The sequence below is a fragment of the Diabrotica virgifera genome, chromosome 1 (genome assembly GCF_917563875.1).
Source record: "Diabrotica virgifera virgifera chromosome 1, PGI_DIABVI_V3a".
NCBI lineage: Eukaryota > Metazoa > Arthropoda > Insecta > Coleoptera > Chrysomelidae > Diabrotica > Diabrotica virgifera.
Window position 1 is genome coordinate 78,996,943 of NC_065443.1, and position 19,250 is coordinate 79,016,192.

Sequence of the window (19,250 nt, forward strand, 5' to 3'; positions counted from 1 at the left end):
AGGAGGCCGTTGTACCCCCTGGCGACAGGACTATATGGAATAAAATCATTTCCGTCTTCGTTTTAAAAGATTAGATATAAAAAACGCTGAGACAAGTAGATTCTTGTATTTATAAAAAATATGCGCATTTGAAACATAAATTTAAATGTAGTAAATTTATTTTTAATGGAACAACCGGTATAATAAAACGTTTTTATATACTTGGCTTGGTATTTGTCACTATGTCCGCAAATTTTTTAATCCATTTTAAACATAGTTCTAGAATACCTAGGCACCTGAAATTTTCAGAATAGCTCAGAACTAGCTAAAAATTCAATATTTAACTACTATTATATGGATAAATCGATTTTTTAATTTCAAACTCTTTTAAAAATGAGACTAATGCAATGACATTTAGATTCCATTTTAAAGTACCTCAACAAATCGATATCTACAAGTTGATGATGACTCAGTGATAGAGAACTAGACTGCAGATCGAGAGGTTCCGAGTTCGAAACCCGGCTGTTGCGTATCTTTTTTAATTTTTTTAATAAATAATTTAAAGTTAATATATTTAAAATTCATATTTTATAAGTTAATTATTATAATAAATATTATATAATATGTATACCATTTTAAATATTTTCTTTGAGATATATGAGTTTAAAATCGATTACAAATTTTTTATGACAAAGGGATTGAAACAACATTTAGTTGTTAATACTAAAACATTTAACACAACATTTAACACATTTACATATAACACAACCGTGGTATTATAAAATAATTTTTTTAATTTGCATTTTGAGAATTTTTAATTCCCATTAAAAATAATAAATAATACCACAATGCCCCAAGAAAATAGTTTTCGACCAATACATAGAAATAATTTATATACCTAAATATGTATTTTTTCTCACTTGTACAATATACTATTCTTGAAAGAAAACACTTTGAGTTATTCACTTTTATTTTTTGGTTTCAGCTCTTTTTTTTCCAAATTTTCAAATAATGATTTTAAAGTACATTTGCAGAATACTTTGCTAAACATAAACTTTGTTAAAATAAAAAATAAAGGGTTTGTTGGGCATTAGAAAATTGTGGTACTGAATAAAATATGTATTTAAGTATTATTTTATTACTTTGATTCAAAATAATTTATATTTGAAAATAAGAAATTTTATGACACACCTATATTATGTACATTTTGTATACATTTATTTATTGACTAGACCTATAACCTATAGACGTTTTAAGTTTCAAAGTGTTTTTAGGCCACCATGAATATCTATTACACCTTTGTACCAATTCGATATATAATATGGTCTACCTTAAAAAATCACCACTTTTTTAATATCACAATATATTCCTACAAACTTTGGTAACTTTTATTTCACTCTCTTGTTTTATACTTCCTACTACGTCTCACAGGTCTCGAACTTTTAATATTAACCGGTTCCCTTCTAACAACTGCGCTAAAACCATGAATTGGATCCGCAGTGTATTCTACTGTTCTTTTATGACCATCTGGATCCACTACAGAATAACTACCCTGAACCACATCTCCTTGCCTTTGCTCATTCTGTCTCTTACTATCTCCCGTTTGTCCATCCTCAATGTCATATCCATAGCTATACTCAGGATTGTGGTCGAAATGATCGGGTTTCTTAACCTTCGTCACTTTAGCTGCTTTGACAATTGGGGCATAGTGTACAGGAGCTGGAGCTTCAGGAGCTGCAACTATAGGTGCTAACGCTTCTGGAGAAGGTTCGTCGTACTGGTCTACTATATCTGAATCTTCAACTGAGCCAGTGTCTTGTTCCGCATATTGAACTGAGGGTGTAAATTGTGGAACTGCTTTAGCTATAATCTGTACAGGATTGCGAGTTATTTGAAATGGAGTTGGCGCTTGTAGTTGGGCAGAATATTGAAGAATCGGTACAGGTGATTCTTGTTGAATTTGTTTTTGAGATATTTGCACTTCCTGGGGTGCGTACTGAATTGCAGGCTGTGGAGGCGGGGGGTTTTGAGCATACTGAGCCGTTGGAACAGCTATTCGTACTGCGTATTGCAGAAATGGATTGTGTTGTTGAAGAACTGGAGCCGGTTGCTGATATATTGGTGCAGATTGCTGGATGTACGGCGCAGCTTGTTGGATGTATGGCGCTGCTTGTTGAACTAATTGTGGTGCTGGATGAACCAATTGTGGTGCTTGATGAACCAATTGTGGTGTTTGATGGATCAATTGTGGTGCTTGTAATATTGGAGCAGCTTGTGAAAGGATTAGAGCGGCATTTTGAAGTAAAGATGGTGCTTGTTGAATAATCACAGCTCCTTGATGAGGGACCTGAGCAGAATATTGAACGGCAGGTGTAGCGGTGATATGGATCTGAGGAGAAGGGCCTACAGCTGGTGCAGAGGTCTGCAGTTGGACACTGCCAGCGCTGCCAGCAGCTATGAGACAACTAAATAAAAATATCTGAAAAAAATTGTTTTCTTTAGATATAAGAAATAAATCTATGACATTAAATCAAGTTTTGCCTGATAATTCAGAGATATCTGTTTGTTTTGATTGTTAATATTGCAAGACATAACGATATCAAATAAATCTTCTTCATATAATCGCTTACATAATCGCTAGAGGAATCAATCTCTTGAATATGACAGTCAAATTAGCAATAACTGTATTTTTAGCAGTAAAATGACAGAATACAAAGAACAAAAAGAATTCAGGACCAGCAGATCTTATATGGATTTATTTTTTATAATAATATGCTATTGATTATGTCAAAAAAACGAGAGCTAAAAGCAACTAAAACTTGTTCAAGGGACATTTTTTAAAAATTAGTGAATTAGTCTCTATGCACTAGGGTGTACTCAGTGTATACAGAAAACTTGTAGTCCTGTGTAGTACTTGTAGTAGAAAAGTAATCAAGCTTAAAATAGGGCAAAACCTCGTAATTTTTACAGAATGGATCGATTTGCTTGAAAATTTGAGAATAAGTAGTGGATAGTCCAAGGATCAAAATCTATATCATGCCGAAAGGCGCTTTTACCATGGGGGTGGTTGACACCCCATCGCGGGAGTGGAAATTTTTTATTATATTTTAATTACAAAAGTTGGTAAAAACGTTCATTTTGAGCAATAAACGTTCTATACATTTTTTGGATAAAATTGATAGTTTTCGATTTATTCGCTATCGAAAGTGTTAGTTTTATATCGAAAAAATCAATGTTTTTAATAAGTTTTCTGCTAATAACTCCAAAAGTTTTCGTTTTATCAAAACAACTTTACTTAACAAAAATGTACCTTTTGAAAAAATGAACAAAACCCTTTTTGTAAATTTTCTTTAAGACCAATAGTAATCGAGCTATACTTTACTATATGTTGGCTCTTCTTCGTCGCTAAATATTGTTATTTCAAAGTCAAAAGGCGGGAAAACTATGCATTTTTCGAGGACAACTTGTTTTAACTAATTTAAAGTATTTAAAAATATCTATCTCCAGAAATTAAAAAAAAGTCTCTTGCTCAAAATCCCTATTGTTTTCAGCGAAAAAGTGTTTGGAAGCAACCCCCTAATCACAACCCTAATTAAAATTAGTAATTAACCTTATTTGGTATTTTTTATTTATGTATTGTTAATAGGTTCTAGAAGTTTGACCTGCTTAGAATGAATAGTTTAAAAAAAATGGAGTTAAAAGCGAAAAACGAATTTTTGTAGTTTGGAAAAAAATGGCTTTTTCTTCAGAATAGCAAGATTAGCATCAGAGATACGAAAAAATGTTAAAATATAAAGTTGTAGCTTATTTAGTTCCCAATAACCTGAATTGAAAAAGATTTTTCTACGACAAAAATTGAGTGAGCTATTGATAATTAAATCTTGTAATAACAAGCAAAAACCACCTTTACCAACCCTTTCAAAGTCACCTGTTTTTGCGACTGACTATTTTAAAAATATTTAATATTTATATAGATCTGGTAAAAACCTACAAAATTGTTTTTTATCAAACTTTCTAAAGTAAAAATAAAAAAGTTACGGTTAAAAAATCAATATATTTTTTCGAAAAACAAAAAGGGGCAAACCAATTGGAAGCATAATAATGTAAGTTAGCGATGTTTTTAGTTATTGGCCTTATTCATTCTTATGTACTTATGTATCATTAATAGATTCTAGAAGTTTGACTCTGACTTAGAATGATTAGTTTAAAAAAAAACTGGAATTAAAAGCGAATAACGAATTTTTGTAGTTTAAATATGCTATTTTCTTCAGAATAGAAAGATTAGCATCAGAGATACGAAAAAATGTTTCAATATAAAATTACAGGTTATTTAATTTCCAAGAACTTGGTTTGAAAAAATTTTTTCTACGGCAAAAATTGAGTGAATCGTAAATGAGTATAATGAAAAATATTGATTTTTTCGATACAAAACTAACACCTTCAATGACGAATAAATCGAAAACTATTAATTTTATCAAAAAAATGTATAGAACATTTTTTGCTTAGAATGAATGTTTTTATCAACTTCTGCGATCAAAATATAATAAAAAATTTCCACCCCCGAGATGGGGTGGCAACCACCCCCATGGTAAAAGCGCTTTTCAGCATCATATAGATTTTGATCCTTGGACTATCCACTACTTATTCTCGAATTTTCTAGCAAAACGATCCATTCTGTAAAAATTGCGAGGTGAAAAGCTTCGGTTCCTGGTTCGGTTCCTTCGATCTTTTCTTTTCAAAATGACGTTTGGTAGAAGTATTTAGGATTTATAGTATCCGAGATAGGATTTTTCAAAATTTGCTAGTCACACTATTTTCGGGTAAATTTTCCCAATTTTTTCACAACTATTACTATTTTCCACGCAATTTTAGGTAGATACCTACCTCCATGCACATTTAATAAAAAGAAAAGTTAATTACTGTTAAAATAGTATTATAATACGCTAGAGAAAATTATTTGTTAGAATCAAGAGAACAGTATTAAAGTAGATATTTGGAGGAAGCAAAGATGAAAATAAATAAATAGTGGAGGAAACCACAAAATCTTGAAATACTAGACAAATACAAACTTATAACAATTATTACAATTCAAATAAGAGCGCAAAAATGATGTTTATAGAATATCAGAAACAAATAAATAAGAAACACGCTATAAGGAAGAATAGTTAAAAGAAAAATTAAGCTCTACACAGAATGTGTGTAGAAAATTGGCAGGCACTAAGCTACTAAAAAGAACAAATGAAAACATGGTTTGACATAGGAAGTTCATTGGAAATGGAAGGAGAAATAAGAAAAAGACTAGGTTGGATAGAAATAGCGGAAAGCGATATTAGATAGGTGAATGTTGTCAGCTAAAAAAAAAGAAGCAGATTACTAAAGTGTCTTCTTCTTCTTAACCTTCCGATGACCAATCTTTTTTTGTTGCGGATGACCAAGGGGGGGGGGGAAATGACCCCAGGTCAAAAATGTATTAGTGTCATGTGTAGTGTGTATGTTGAGTAAGTGTCTTGTTACTTTGCAAAGTCGACGTCATTAGCGTAAAACTACTTGGAATTACACATAATAGACGGTATTTTACTAAACATCAACTTCAGAATATATTTTTTATTCGTAAAATATAGGGAATTTTTTTTTGTTTCAAAATATGAGGATATCTAGAATGATATTAAAGTCAAATAAAGAAATAATGAGTTAAAAATTGAAAATACTTTTGAATTTATTAAAGAAAAACATACGCTGGGGTCACAATTTCCCCCGCTTGGTCATCCGAAGGTTAAAGTCCGTCTCCTATCGGAGGTTGAAAATCATCACAGCTATTCTTATTTTACTGGCGGTCGCCCTAAATAGGTAGATGGAACTGCAGCCGAACCATTCCCTCAGATTTCTTAACCAAGATATTCTGCGCCTACCGATACTTCTCTTGCCCCTGATTTTACCCTGGATGATCAGTCTCAGCAGCGAGTATTTGTCACCTCTCATAACATGGCCAAGGCCAAAGTATTCAAGCTTTCTTCTTTTAACAGTAAGTACAACTTCACATCCTTTTCCGATCCGACGTAAAATTTCGGCATTCGTCACGTGGTCCACCCAAGATACACGTAGCATTCTACGGTAACACCACATCTCAAAAGCTTCAATGTTTTTAATGCTGCCTATCTTTATGGCCCATGACTCAACTCCATATAATAAAGTGAAGAAGATATAACACCGCAGCATACGCACTCTCAGATCAAGATTTATGTCACGACTACAGAGAAATATTTTCATCTTGTTAAATGCTGATCTAGCTATTTCTATTCTTGCTCTTATTTCTTTTGTTTGATCGCCTGTATGATCCAGGCAAGCTCCAAGGTATTTATAGGAGGATACCCTTTCTATAACGGTGTTATTGACAACCAAATCATTCCTGGCGTGTGGATCTTTTGTTATTACCATCCATTTAGTTTTTCTGAGGTTTAATGTAAGTCCGTAGCTGTTACAGTAGTGGTTAATGCGTTCCATCAGTCGTTGCAGATCTGCAAGATTGTCTGCTAATATCACTGTGTCGTCAGCGTATCTCACATTATTGATTGTATTTCCGTTGATCATTACACCACAACTAACCTCCGACAGAGCTTCTTTAAATATGACTTCGCTATAAAAATTAAACAAAAGAGGAGACAGAATACACCCCTGTCTTACTCCTCTACATATTTTGATCTCCTCAGTCATTTCATCATCGACCTTGACTTATGCTGTTTGATTCCAATACAAATTAGTTGTTATTATTCTAATATCTTTTTCATCAATGTTCTTTTCGATTAGAAGTTGTCTCAGTCGGTCGTGTCGGACTCTATCGAAGGCCTTCTCAAAGTCTATAAAGCAGGCGTATACATCCTGATTGATATCCAAACACCGCTGAAATAGTACGCCCACACCAAAGAGCGCTTCCCTCGTACCAAGGCCGTTCCTGAAGCCCATTTGTGTTTCACTTATATCTTCTTCAAGTATTCGGAAAATTCTATTATGAATGATTTTTAGAAAAACTTTAAGCATATGACTCATCAAGGCAATCGTTCTGTAATCCGAGCACTCTTTTACATTTGATTTTTTAGGTATTAAAATTAATGTGGACCTTAACCAGTCTTGTGGTATTATTTCAGTATAATATCATATATGTTGTTAAATAACTCGAGTATCATGTTCATCAGTTCTTCATCAATAAGTTTTAATACTTCAACCGGTATTTCATCAGGCCCTGGTGTCTTACCATCCTTGGTGTTTTTTAAAGCATATTCCAGTTCTTGTTTAAGTATCCTTAAACCCTTCATTTCTTCTCGTTTCACTGTTATTAATTCTCTTTCGTCGTCAAAAAGTCCTTTTACGTATTCTTTCCATCTTGTGAGTTTTTGTTTGAAATCTATTATAATCTTGCCTTCTGAATCATTCACCATTCCACTATGAGGCTTCTCCTTTGTACCAGTCATTTCTCTGATCTTCTTATGCATGCCGAAACTATCGTACTTTCTCTCACATTCCTCAATATCCTTGCATTGTTCTGACAGCCATTTTCCTTTTTCCTCTTTAATAATTCTCTTTATGGTTCCATTTATTGCATCATATTGTTGTTTGTTTTTGTTCTTATAGGCACGTCTCTCATCCATTAAATTAAGAATTTCTTCTGTCATCCATGCCTTTCTTTTAGTTCTCTCAGTTCGTTTAGGAGTCAACGTCTCTTTAACAGCTGTTGTTAGTGCTGCCTTTATCTGTTGTTAGTGCTCACTAAAGTGTACAAAGTGTTTTATTATAAAAAGAACATGTAACCAAAAATTTGAAGAATATTTAAATATAACTTTTTGGTTTCAAAGTGTGCTGCTAATATGAGTAAATTTATATAATATAGTCCGTTCACCCACGGTAAAATATTGCAAAACCTCCGAATTTTAAAGAGCGGCTTCGATTGACATGACATTTGGCGTACATACACTACACATAGCTAAAATATCAAAGAAAAAAGTGATATTGTGCCGATGTGTGCTTTTATCCTGGGGGTGAGTACCACCCCTTATCGGGGGTGAAAAAGCATACGTTCCAAATAAGTTTGGAAGTGGATAAACTTACTAATTTTTGCAACTTTTGCAGAAGCAACTTTTGATCTATAGAGTTTTTTTCACTAAGTCAATACTTTTCGAGTTATTTGCGCGTGGATATGTTCATTTTTCAACAAAAAATCACGTTTCTAGACGGTTTTTCGCAAATAACTAAAAAAGTAAGTAGTTTATCGAAGAAAATATTCTTAGCAAAAATGTAACATAAAAAACGATGGTGTATGTATGAAGTCTGTAGACCCAGTAGAAGTCGAGTTGCAGCTAATAAAAAGTTCGTTCTTGTTCGTCAAAATCCAAATCGAATATTTCAACTTGAAATAACCAAAAAATGAAACACTTTTCGGAAAAAAAATCATCAGAACGTTTTAAAGTGTTTAAAAAGTTTTCATCACCCCCCCCCCCCCTTAATTAGCATGTAATCGTTACCGCTTCCCAAGTAACCACTTACGTATTGATAATATGTCTATAACTTATTTATTAGCCTTTTTTCTAATAAAAAAATCTACTTTAAAATCAAATTTTTTTACAAACAATACCTAAGTAGAGTAACTTGCGAAGCTCATTTGGGATGCTAATTAAGTAGGGAGTGATTTTCACGATTTTTTTTTTACAAAAAAAAGGGACCTCCTTTATTCTCAGCGGAACTTACTTACTTTTGATGCAAGAAACTTTTTTACAAAAGAAAACTAAAGCTTTTTTAAACACTTAAAAAAGTCGTGATGAGTTTTTCCCGAAAAGTACTTCATTTTTTGGTTTTCACGTTGAAATATTCTATTTTGAATTTGACGAATAAGAACCTACTTTTCATTAGGTACAACTCTGTTTCTACTTACTATTCTTACATATACTTACATTTTTTTTCACTTTTGTGCAAGCTATATTTTTGCTAAGACTATTTTTTTCGATGAAATACGTACTTTTTGAGTTATTTGCGAAAAACAGTCTAAAAACTTATTTTTTTTTGTTGAAAAACGAACATATTCACTCGCACATAACTCGAACAGTATTGACTTTGAAAAAATACTATAGAACAAAAGTTGCTTAGAATTAGTCAGTTTATTCCCTTCCGGACTTATTTTGAACGTATGTTTTTCATCCCCGAGAAGGCGTGGCACTCACCCCTAGGCAAAAGCCACGCATCGGCACAATATCACTTTTTTTCTTCGACATGTATGCCAAATTTTATGTAAAATCCAAGTGGTTCTTTAAAATACGGAGCAAAAACCGTGAGTAAACAGACTAGTTGTATTGACCCCTACTTTAAATATTGCTCAGGTAAACGGACGAATAATTTAATAAACACCAGGAACCTTAAAGAGATACAAATCCTAATTAAAATAAAAAGTTTTAGAAGCAGTAAGCTACGTAACTATGGGATAACGGGATTATAGGAAAATATAAATCTCAGGTACCTTGTACGCCATATCACTCACTCGTGCACTACCTACTTTGTTAATGACAAAACCAATGATCGATATAGCATTTATAGGCTTAATAAAAAGTAGAACATCTATAAATTCAGATAGTCACACCTAACGTATCCATATAGCGGACCATCCAAAACAGATTGGAAAAAAATCCATTTCCTTATGTAATGTCTTTAAATGTATTACGCAAGTCGTCGTGTTAAGTGATTAATCGGTTTGGAATATCTTAAAAATTGGTCTGTTTAGATGAGCCGAAATTGTGAAACGCGAATCTGATGCGATTTAATTTAATTTATTGCTCTTGTAATTATTTCTTCAGGTAAAGTGGGCTTTTGTAGTAAACATTTGGCTGGTTATTCCACCAAACTATATTTTAAGCGAGAGAATAAAAAAGAGGTGCCATTGAAGGTAAGTCTAAATACGCAAATTAGAAAATGTTATATTTTGAGGCATAAAAACTTATACGAATTTTATTTTTAGGGCCGCTATAGATTGGAAAAATCTATTTTGGGCCTTTCTTTGCAATTTTTATGTATCTATTCTAATAAGGTCTATAATGCTTTTAATACATTATACGTTTATTTCTGAATGTCCGTGTTTCCACACTAAATATTATCGTAAACTGAGCTGCCATTGGCTAACAATCAGAACCAATGAATGAACAATAGCACAGTGCAGTAGCAACAGTGAAGTGTAGATGTAGATAAAAAAATAGTTTAATGTTTTCAGTCTATAAATATCAGAACTGCTCGTATAACAGTAAATACTAAACTATAGTATATTTCACGAATTTGTGACTATTTAGGATTAAGGATGAAAGCTTTGACTTAAACAGTGTGCTGTGCTGAGAAATTTAATATCAAATTCTCACAATATTTGAAGTACTGTTTAAGATAATCAAAAATACGATTTAACTGATAATGTAGATTTATTTAGAGAAATATACCTACAATTATTAGTGCAAAAATAGATGAAAATTACAAATTCACTTAAATTATAACAACACTCAAAATTTTCCTTAAGAGGAAACAGTAGCGATCAACAGGTAGCGAAAACGCGTTCCAATATTGCGGCTGTAATTTTGAATATTTTTTTCGAGATATTTGGCACACGTATTCGTAATATAATAAAGAATGGCGGTACAGAGCCCAATTTGAAAAATATATTAATATGTGGAAATTACTCTCAAATTAAATACAATAGTAAAAAATCGAGCCTGTACCGCCATTAAGAAGAACAAAAAAATACACTTTCTTCAAATAAACTTTTTTATCCGATGCCTAGATTTTGTGTCATTTTGGAACTACTAAAATTTTTTATTCCATTAGTAGTTCCAAAATGACACAAAATCTAGGCATCGGATAAAAAAGTTTGTTTGAAGAAAGTGTATTTTTTTGATTTTCTTAATGGCGGTAGATGCTCGATTTTTACTATTGTATTTAATTACAGAGTAATTTCCACATATTAATATATTTTTCAAATTGGGCTCTGTACCGCCATTCTTTATTATATTACGAATACGTGTGCCAAATATCTCGAAAAAATATTCAAAATTACAGCCGCAATCTTGGAACGAGTTTTGGCTACCTGTTGATCGCTACTGTATCACCTTAATGAAAAAAATGAAAACATAATATAATAAGTATGTTTTAACGATGGCGTCACACCAAAAAGGCATAAGCGCCAACATTTCTAAATTTATGTTTTGGTATCAAAATAATATTATACTTTGTACGTCCTATCGACTATTAAAAAGAGGCAACTGTAAAAAATTCCAACCCAACTAAAAGGAGCTTTGAATTTTCTAACCGCCAAAACGATATCTCACGAGATGAGACACCGAAATCAGTAAGCGGCAAGATTCGTAGGGGAAGGTGCTGCTTACGTCTTGGGTCTAAAAACGCGCTTAGTAAGCTTAATATAATTATATCAATAAGGTAAACAATAATTTGAAGTATTATTAATATTTTTTATTATTTAGCTTGAAAAATTACCAGAGAACGGCAGTGCTCGCCAGTGGCGCACACCTACACCCCCTACATGCGACACTATTTATATACACGAAATTTTCGATTTTCTAAATCTGACTGAATTGAAAATTGGGCCAACACCCATCTTAGAGTTCAGGAAAAGACTCACCCATTCATATGTCAACCATCGATTTTGGTCCAAGGGTGTGGATTTTACGGCCCTTCCTATTTAGGGTCTGTTTTTCGTTCTCGTCCCCAAAACTCCTAAAAACTTCGAAAATTTACCTACGACCTTTGCGGCTTCTAATAGAAGCGATCATTACCTTTCCAACGCATGTCTAATTTTGAAAATATCAAAAGTTACCGAGCTCAGAAATATGAGTCAATTTTTATTTAAAAAAGGGAAAATGTTTGTGGATATGTATATATGTATGTATGTATGTGAAAAGGTTAAACCGATCTGAATTTTTTTTTCTGTGTATGAAGAGGGGGTGAGGGCCGATTCAGAACCGGTGTAGTTTGTGTGTTTTGACTACCCATAAGCCAGCTATAGGACTTGGTAGGTACAAAACGGCATATTTTTTGGCGGTATATATCTTCGGTTCAAGAAGAGATAGGAGAACAGTAAATACATCGAATCAATAGCGTTGAGTTAAGCTTTCAAATGGTGTCTAAGCTGTTAGGATCAGACCTACACACGGCTTAGTATAGCCGAAAAACTGAAAAACTAAACTTTGAAAATTTTGGTTTTTCGACAATTACTCAAAATTTCAACCTACGAATTACGCCAAAACGCCAATAACTAAGCGTTTGCAGAAGGACTCTAGACGAATCTAACGGTGCATACCTTATATCCGGGAAAATTCGAATTTTTAAGTTATAGGCTTCATAAGTATGATCAAATCTATTTCTTATGGGAAAAACGGTTTATCAAGCTCAATAATTCCTGTAATAGCTTCAGTTATCATACTTGACCTTAGATGCATAAGATACTACTTGACAATACGTTTCAAAGTCATGTTTAGTGAACAAAATCGGTTAAGCCGTTTAGAAGCTATTAAGCTACAAAAGTATAATCCAGTTAACGATTATTCCCTAAACGGTTTATGTAGTTGTAGTGGTTACGACGCTAATTTTAGCTGGCAACGGACAATCCAAGTTCATTTACTGGCCATACCAATATTTTTTTCAATCTATTTCGAATAGAAAAAAAATCTAGTGTACAATCGATGGACACTAGATCATTTGGGAGATAATGCGACAAAGGCGACCATTTATAAAGTTTAACGTGTAATCGAGAAACATTGCATTCAACTTTATACATTTAATTTATAAATAACTTTGAAAACCTCCTGATACAACAATAAAAAAACCGCTAAACGCCGTAAAAATGAGTGGCGCATACAATATTCCAGCTGCAAAAGATCTGATATGAATATATTACGTGGCACGAAAATGTATTTTCATTTTGATGCAAAACAAAATTCTAGTTTTATTAAAAGATATTTTCATAATATTTGCTAAATATGAAGTAAACGCGCCACAAAAGTGTTTCAAGATTCACACTGTATCAAAGTTACTCTTTTGTGGCGCGTTTTACTTCAAATTTAGCAAATATTATGAAAAAATCTTTTAAAATTAAACTAGAATTTTGTTTTGCATCAAAATGAAAATAAATTTTCGCGCCACATAATATTCATATCAGATCTTTTGTAGCTGGAATATTGTATGCGCCACTCATTTTTATGGCCTTTAGCGGTTTTTTTATTCTTTTGTTATCATATACCCTAATAACACAAAACATTCCAGGAATGTTCCTAGAAGGTACTCACAGGACATTGAAAACATTCCTGGAATGTCCCCAAATGCACACGAATGTCCCTGGAAAGTCCCAGGAAAGTGCTGTGTCAGCATTTTAAATATTCTTAGAATGTTCTGTTGAAATATTCCATGAATGTCTACGAATGTTCTTTGGACATTCACAGTATATGTTTTAGACTGAATGTCTTGTTGGAACATTCCATGAATGTATACGAATGTTCTTTGGACATTCACAGTATATTTTTTAGACTCAATGTCTTGTTTGGACATTCCATGAATGTTGGAACATTCCATGAATGTTGGAACATTCCATGAATGTTCTTTGGACATTCACAGTATATTTTTTAGACTAAATGTCTTGTTGGAACATTCCATGAATGTCTACGAACGTTCTTTGAACATTCACAGTATATTTTTTAGACATTCTCTGAAATATATCGTCAGTGATGTGACAATACCTACTATATCTTTTTTCATGAGGTTTGCAGGAGATGAAAAACATTTTTTAAGGTCACCTCCTGTTTTCATACATAAGTTCTGACTTGTTTTGTAGTAAATAGATAGTTAAATTTACTGCAAAACAAGTCAAAAAATATATGAAAACAGGAGGTGGCCAAACAAGTTTTTAGTCTATCTTACAAATCTCATGAAAAAACAGATAGGAGGTATTGTCACATCACTGACGATATGTGGCCATACCAAATAATACATCCTTGATAAATATAAACATTTTTATTGCAAAAAATCTTTTCATACATTTTTTTAATGTAATTTACTGATATTCCTATAAAAAATGTGTCACATTTGCTTTGTAAACCCTTCTTTTGCCTTTCATAGCCACATATTCCATTTCCTTCCTGGTTTTTTGTAGACCACTTCTCTCAGCTGATTCTAAAAGAAAATAAAATAAATGGTAATTTTTCTATCCTTTACAATTAACAATCAAAAGAAATATTTACAGGTAATAATATGCATAAATAATAATAATAATAAAATAAATAATAAATTAAATAATATTTAAATAAATAATAAATAATATTTAATAAAGAAAATAATAAAACATTTTGTATTTTGACAACGACGTCCGATGTGGAAGTAGAAACCATAATAAAGTTATTTTTTCAAGTAAATTGTGGCTTATTTCCCCATTAAATAGTTACAATAATTACAAAAATGCCACAAAGAAATAGCTTTTTCACAAACAAATAAGTATTTTGTTTTATTATATTTATTGTTTTTATTATTTACTTTAACTTAAGATTATAACTTAATTCTTGTTTTCTATTTCTGATGTTTTTATTTATTTACATTCAATATTAATCTGTTTTCTTGTATAATCTACTTCGCAATAATTATGTGATATATTGGACTTAAAATGAATTCAAAAATTTTTTGTAATTGGGCAACAATGTCAACTTAGATCTCTGATGTAGATAATGAAGAGTAACGGTATCTACAGTTGGAAAAATGAAAGAATAGGGCTTTTCATCGATTGTCATTTGTTTCGAGCTTCAGTCATGTGTCACATAATATTAATATATCTACGTCATATGTCTTTGGTTTGTATTATTGTATATACCAATAACGTATGTTGTAGATATATTAATATTATGTGACACATGACAAAAGCTCGAAAAAAATGACTGTGAATAAAAAGCCCTATACCCATGAACGATCACATCAATCGCTTATTTTGTATTTGCTACCTTTTTCTATTTTAGAACAAATAGGAAATGATATAAAAACCTTAAAAATAAAAAACTGGAGAAAAAAAGCACGAAACAGATCAGAGTGGAGAAGAATCCTGGAACAGGCCAAGACCCAGCCCAGAAAGGGCTGTCGAGCCAATGATGATGATGATGATGATGATCTTTTTCTATAACAAACGTTTGTGATTTATAGAAAAAGACAGCAAATACAAAATAAACGATTGCTGTGATCGTTCATAGCTATAGGACTAAATGAAAAGCCCTATTCTTTAATTTTTCCAACTGTATATTGTAATTGTATTATTAATTGGGTTAAACATATTACCTGTGTGATATAAGCTATTGGAACAGCACAGTCTCTCAAGGAACAGTTGAAAGTGAAGTTCTGTCAATATCTTTTTCTAAAAAATGTTTTGAACATACTGCTCTATTAACAAATCTGATCAATACTTCATGCCTTCTTCGCAGGATCTTCTGGAAAGCTAAAAATACAAAATATATGCATTACTGAGCATTATTAACAAATTTTAGTTTTAAATAAAAAATATGATTAATGAACTCACAAAATATTATAAAAAGCAGCTTAGAAATGTTTCATTAGTATAGTCGTTTCCCTAGACACAACTGGCTAGTGATTTTAGTAGGTAATTTTTTTGTTTTTGGCCAATTTTGCCAAAATTACGAACTATTTAGTTATTATTTTTTTTGCCAATTTGACCAAATTGTCAAAATTATTTACTAAAATCACTAGCCAGTTGTGTCTGAGACTAAGTTTAGCGAACCGACTATACTATTCATACTGTGTATTCATTAGTTGGTACTATTATAGTGTGTGGTCTACCATCCTGTTTATAAACGCATACATTAGCAAAAACGCAAAAAAAAAATTTAATTTTACAAATAATCCGTTTGTTATTATCTCTATTTACTATTTTAGTTAGGAATAAGCAAGTTTGTGGCTTATCCATTTATTATTAAAATATTAAATGGATATTTTCTTAAATAGGGGCATGCCTTTGTTTACATATATTTGCATAGGTACTAACCTTTGAAACGTTATTCCTGCAGATTTTTTATCTACATTGCTTCTGCTACTCCAACTGATTTTATGCACTATGTTAATAATACTATTAAAGTTATTATAAAAGTATCCGAACTAAAAAAAAATTCTTAAAAAGCACAAATAAAAACAAACAACGATCACGCACGGCAAGGTGGCCAAGCCAAGATGCATGCCAAGATGACCGAAGCGCCGAAGTCCGAAGTGAGGTCATTGGTCGTTTTTAGTCACGTGATGCCCTCTCTAAGCACCATGCACAAATACATGCGCCGTGAATTTGAAAATGAACATATAGAAACATTGGTAGTATGTTCACAGAATGTCTTATGGTAACATTCCAGGAATAATTTAATCAGATGTTCACCGAATGTTCACTAAATGTCCAGGACATTCAAATATTGATAGAACTTTGGTAGTACATTCCTGGAATGTTGTGTGTTGTTAGGGTACCATAAGAATCTTCAATTTTTTCGACTGTCGGTTACGCCTTTAAAAAAAAATTCGTTTATCTAACCGCCATTTGGTTATTTAAAATACACTACAACTTCAATTTGCCATAGAAAAATTACTACTTAACCGACTTAAATAAGGTTTGAACCTAATAAAATATATATTTACTCTGTTGTATAGTCTTCTTTTTTTTAATTTTAGAGTTATATTTTAGTAGTAATAATAATTTAAAAAACGAACATTTGCATGTCGCTTACTTTTTTTAATGGTTTTAAGAATGGTTTTTGGGGGGCACAAAATAATATCTTGCATTGCAAACCATTGGGAGGATCAGGATGGCAAATCCAGCGGAAATAATAAACTATGGTTCATTTTCCACTGAAAATGAGGTCAGAAACCAAAAAATTGTTTATAATTTTAAAATATTCCTGAGGCCGCTTAAATACTCCAATTTCAATTCTGTAAAGTACGTTAGATAGGTATAGTGCCTTTTTATAAAAAAAATCATAGTTATTCTGATGTATCATAATTATTATTATTGCGACCGTAAATTGTTAATTACCAGTTTAATTGTTGCTAAACTATTCATTCAATTTCCATCGGCTTCTAGAAATATAATCTATACTAAAACGGCTTTTATGTCACCACGATATTTAATTATTAATAAATAATTACGTACCTCAAATTTTAGTTAAAAATTAAAGATTTTGTTGGAAAAATCCGCATTTTCTGAGGAAAATTTTCGTCGAAGTAAATCGGGAAAAACATGTCTCTATGCAAAATTTAATTACGGTGAATTTTTATTTGAGTGTTTTTGGTGTAAAGTTGAAATCTTCGGAGTTACAGAACAATAATTGAAAAAACACGATTTGGGGGCGCCATTTTGTTTATAAAAAAATAGCACTATCTGTGGACTTTGCACACCTATATTATTAATATATACAATCATAAGATTCGATTCCAGCAATAAAATTGCTGGTAAAGCACTTTTCCTTGTATTTTGCCAATTTGCCCAGAGTAACTTTTATTGCAGCTCCAGAAAAAATTAATTTTTTAGTAGTTTAACTTAAATTAATTTTATAGTGGTTTTAATTATCACTGATAAGAAGTATCGGTCCTATGGGTTAAACAGCCTAGGCTTCTTTTCACGGTGTTTAACTTTTGTGTGAACAGTTTAAAATTTGGCCACGGTTAAACGTACCTAAATATTGACATTCAGCTCGCAGTTTTTGTGACAATTAAAACATTTAAATTTCATCGTGGGTAAAAACATTTACATATTGTAGAATAGTGATACAAAAGTAAAAATATTCTCCCCAGATGGGGGAGAATATAAAAAAGAAGCCAGTGTGCGAACTAAATACTGCTGAAGTTATTAGTGTTAGTAATCAAGACATTGATACAGGAACTATCACCACAAATTCTTCTGCTACAAGGGAGGTAAAACTTTTTAATATTAATTGTAATAGTTACGACTTTCAAAATTGTTGTGTTTATGTTGAGAAGACCAATGATCAGAATATTTCCCGTTTGCATCCAATGGTTGTTGCAGATATTTTACATCAAAAATTAAAGATTAATAATATTAAGCAAATTAAAAGTATAGGAAGAAACCGTGTTAAAGTAATCCTCAAATCTATTTTGGATGCAAATAATTTAGTCAATAATAGTCACTTAAAGGACGATAATTTAAAAGCGTACATTTCAAATCACCTCTTGGAAATCAAAGGACTGATACGCGATGTTGATACCAAATATAATATTGACTATTTGAAAAAATATATGAGCTCTAGTTCACAAATTGTTGATATTAAAAGAATGCACAGAAAAATAGAAAAGGATGGAAATACAGAATACGTCCCTAGACTTAATGTTATAATTACTTTTGAAGGCAATTGTTTGCCAAACTATGTTGTGATAAATTATGTATTTTTCCAAGTGGAAAAATTGTTGGGTAAAGTGACGCAATGTTATAAATGCCTCAAATATGGACATATTTCTAGACAGTGTAAAGGTACACAGGAATACTGTATACAATGTGGACAAATTAAAAATGACATATATACATGTGATGAAACAAAAAAGTATTGCATACACTGTAAAACTGATAAGTATATATCGATCTCTAAAAACTGTCCTTTTTTCGAACATCAAAATAAATAAAAAATGTCATGATTGAACATAAAATCTCATATTTGGAGGCAAAAAATTTGAGCGACTCATCATTTTCTGGTCTTATTTCCAATAACAGATTTGAAATATTGTCAAATTCAGACAAAGAATTTCCAAAATTAACTAACTGCTCTGAAGTTAGTACATCTCCTTATTTCAAGCCATTGAGGCCTCATCTACAGAAACCCAAAAATTTTAGCCAACCAAGCTGTAGTACATCAAGCACTGAGTATAGTGCAAATAAAAAAAGAAAAGTATCATCTCCAACTTCCGAAGATCCTACACCATATCTCATCCCTTTCAGATTTGGACCGTCTCAACCTTTACCTCCCTTAAACAAGGAAAGTTTTTCTAATACAGACAATGATAAAAATAAGTTAGTAGATTCCTTAGTACTTCTTTTCTCAAGTTTTATTCAAAATATTAATTGTTTAGAAGAGGCAAAATCACTTGACATGCATTTGTTAGCCAAAGGTATTAATAATGTTCTAGATAATATTTTAAAAAGTAACTCATCTAATGACAAACAAATCTAAACTCAAAATAATACAGTGGAATGCTCGATCAGCTGTTGC

At 31.8% G+C, this 19,250-nt stretch overlaps 1 protein-coding gene and 1 long non-coding RNA gene across 2 annotated transcripts; both read right to left on the reverse strand.

Moving 5' to 3' along the window:
* Positions 1-1,099: 1,099 nt before the first annotated feature.
* On the reverse strand, positions 1,100-9,515 carry LOC114349383 (uncharacterized). Its single transcript, XM_028299731.2, has 2 exons — positions 9,479-9,515; positions 1,100-2,458 (listed from the first exon to the last, which is right to left on the reverse strand). The coding sequence occupies exons 1-2, from the start codon at positions 9,488-9,490 to the stop codon at positions 1,373-1,375; spliced, it is 1,098 nt and encodes a 365-aa protein (XP_028155532.1). The 5' UTR covers positions 9,491-9,515; the 3' UTR covers positions 1,100-1,372.
* A 4,486-nt stretch (positions 9,516-14,001) lies between these two features.
* Positions 14,002-16,454, reverse strand: LOC114349381 (uncharacterized). Its single transcript, XR_007699662.1, has 3 exons — positions 16,040-16,454; positions 15,319-15,475; positions 14,002-14,175 (listed from the first exon to the last, which is right to left on the reverse strand). It is a non-coding gene; the product is annotated as an uncharacterized LOC114349381 (long non-coding RNA).
* Between the last annotated feature and the right edge of the window lie 2,796 nt (positions 16,455-19,250).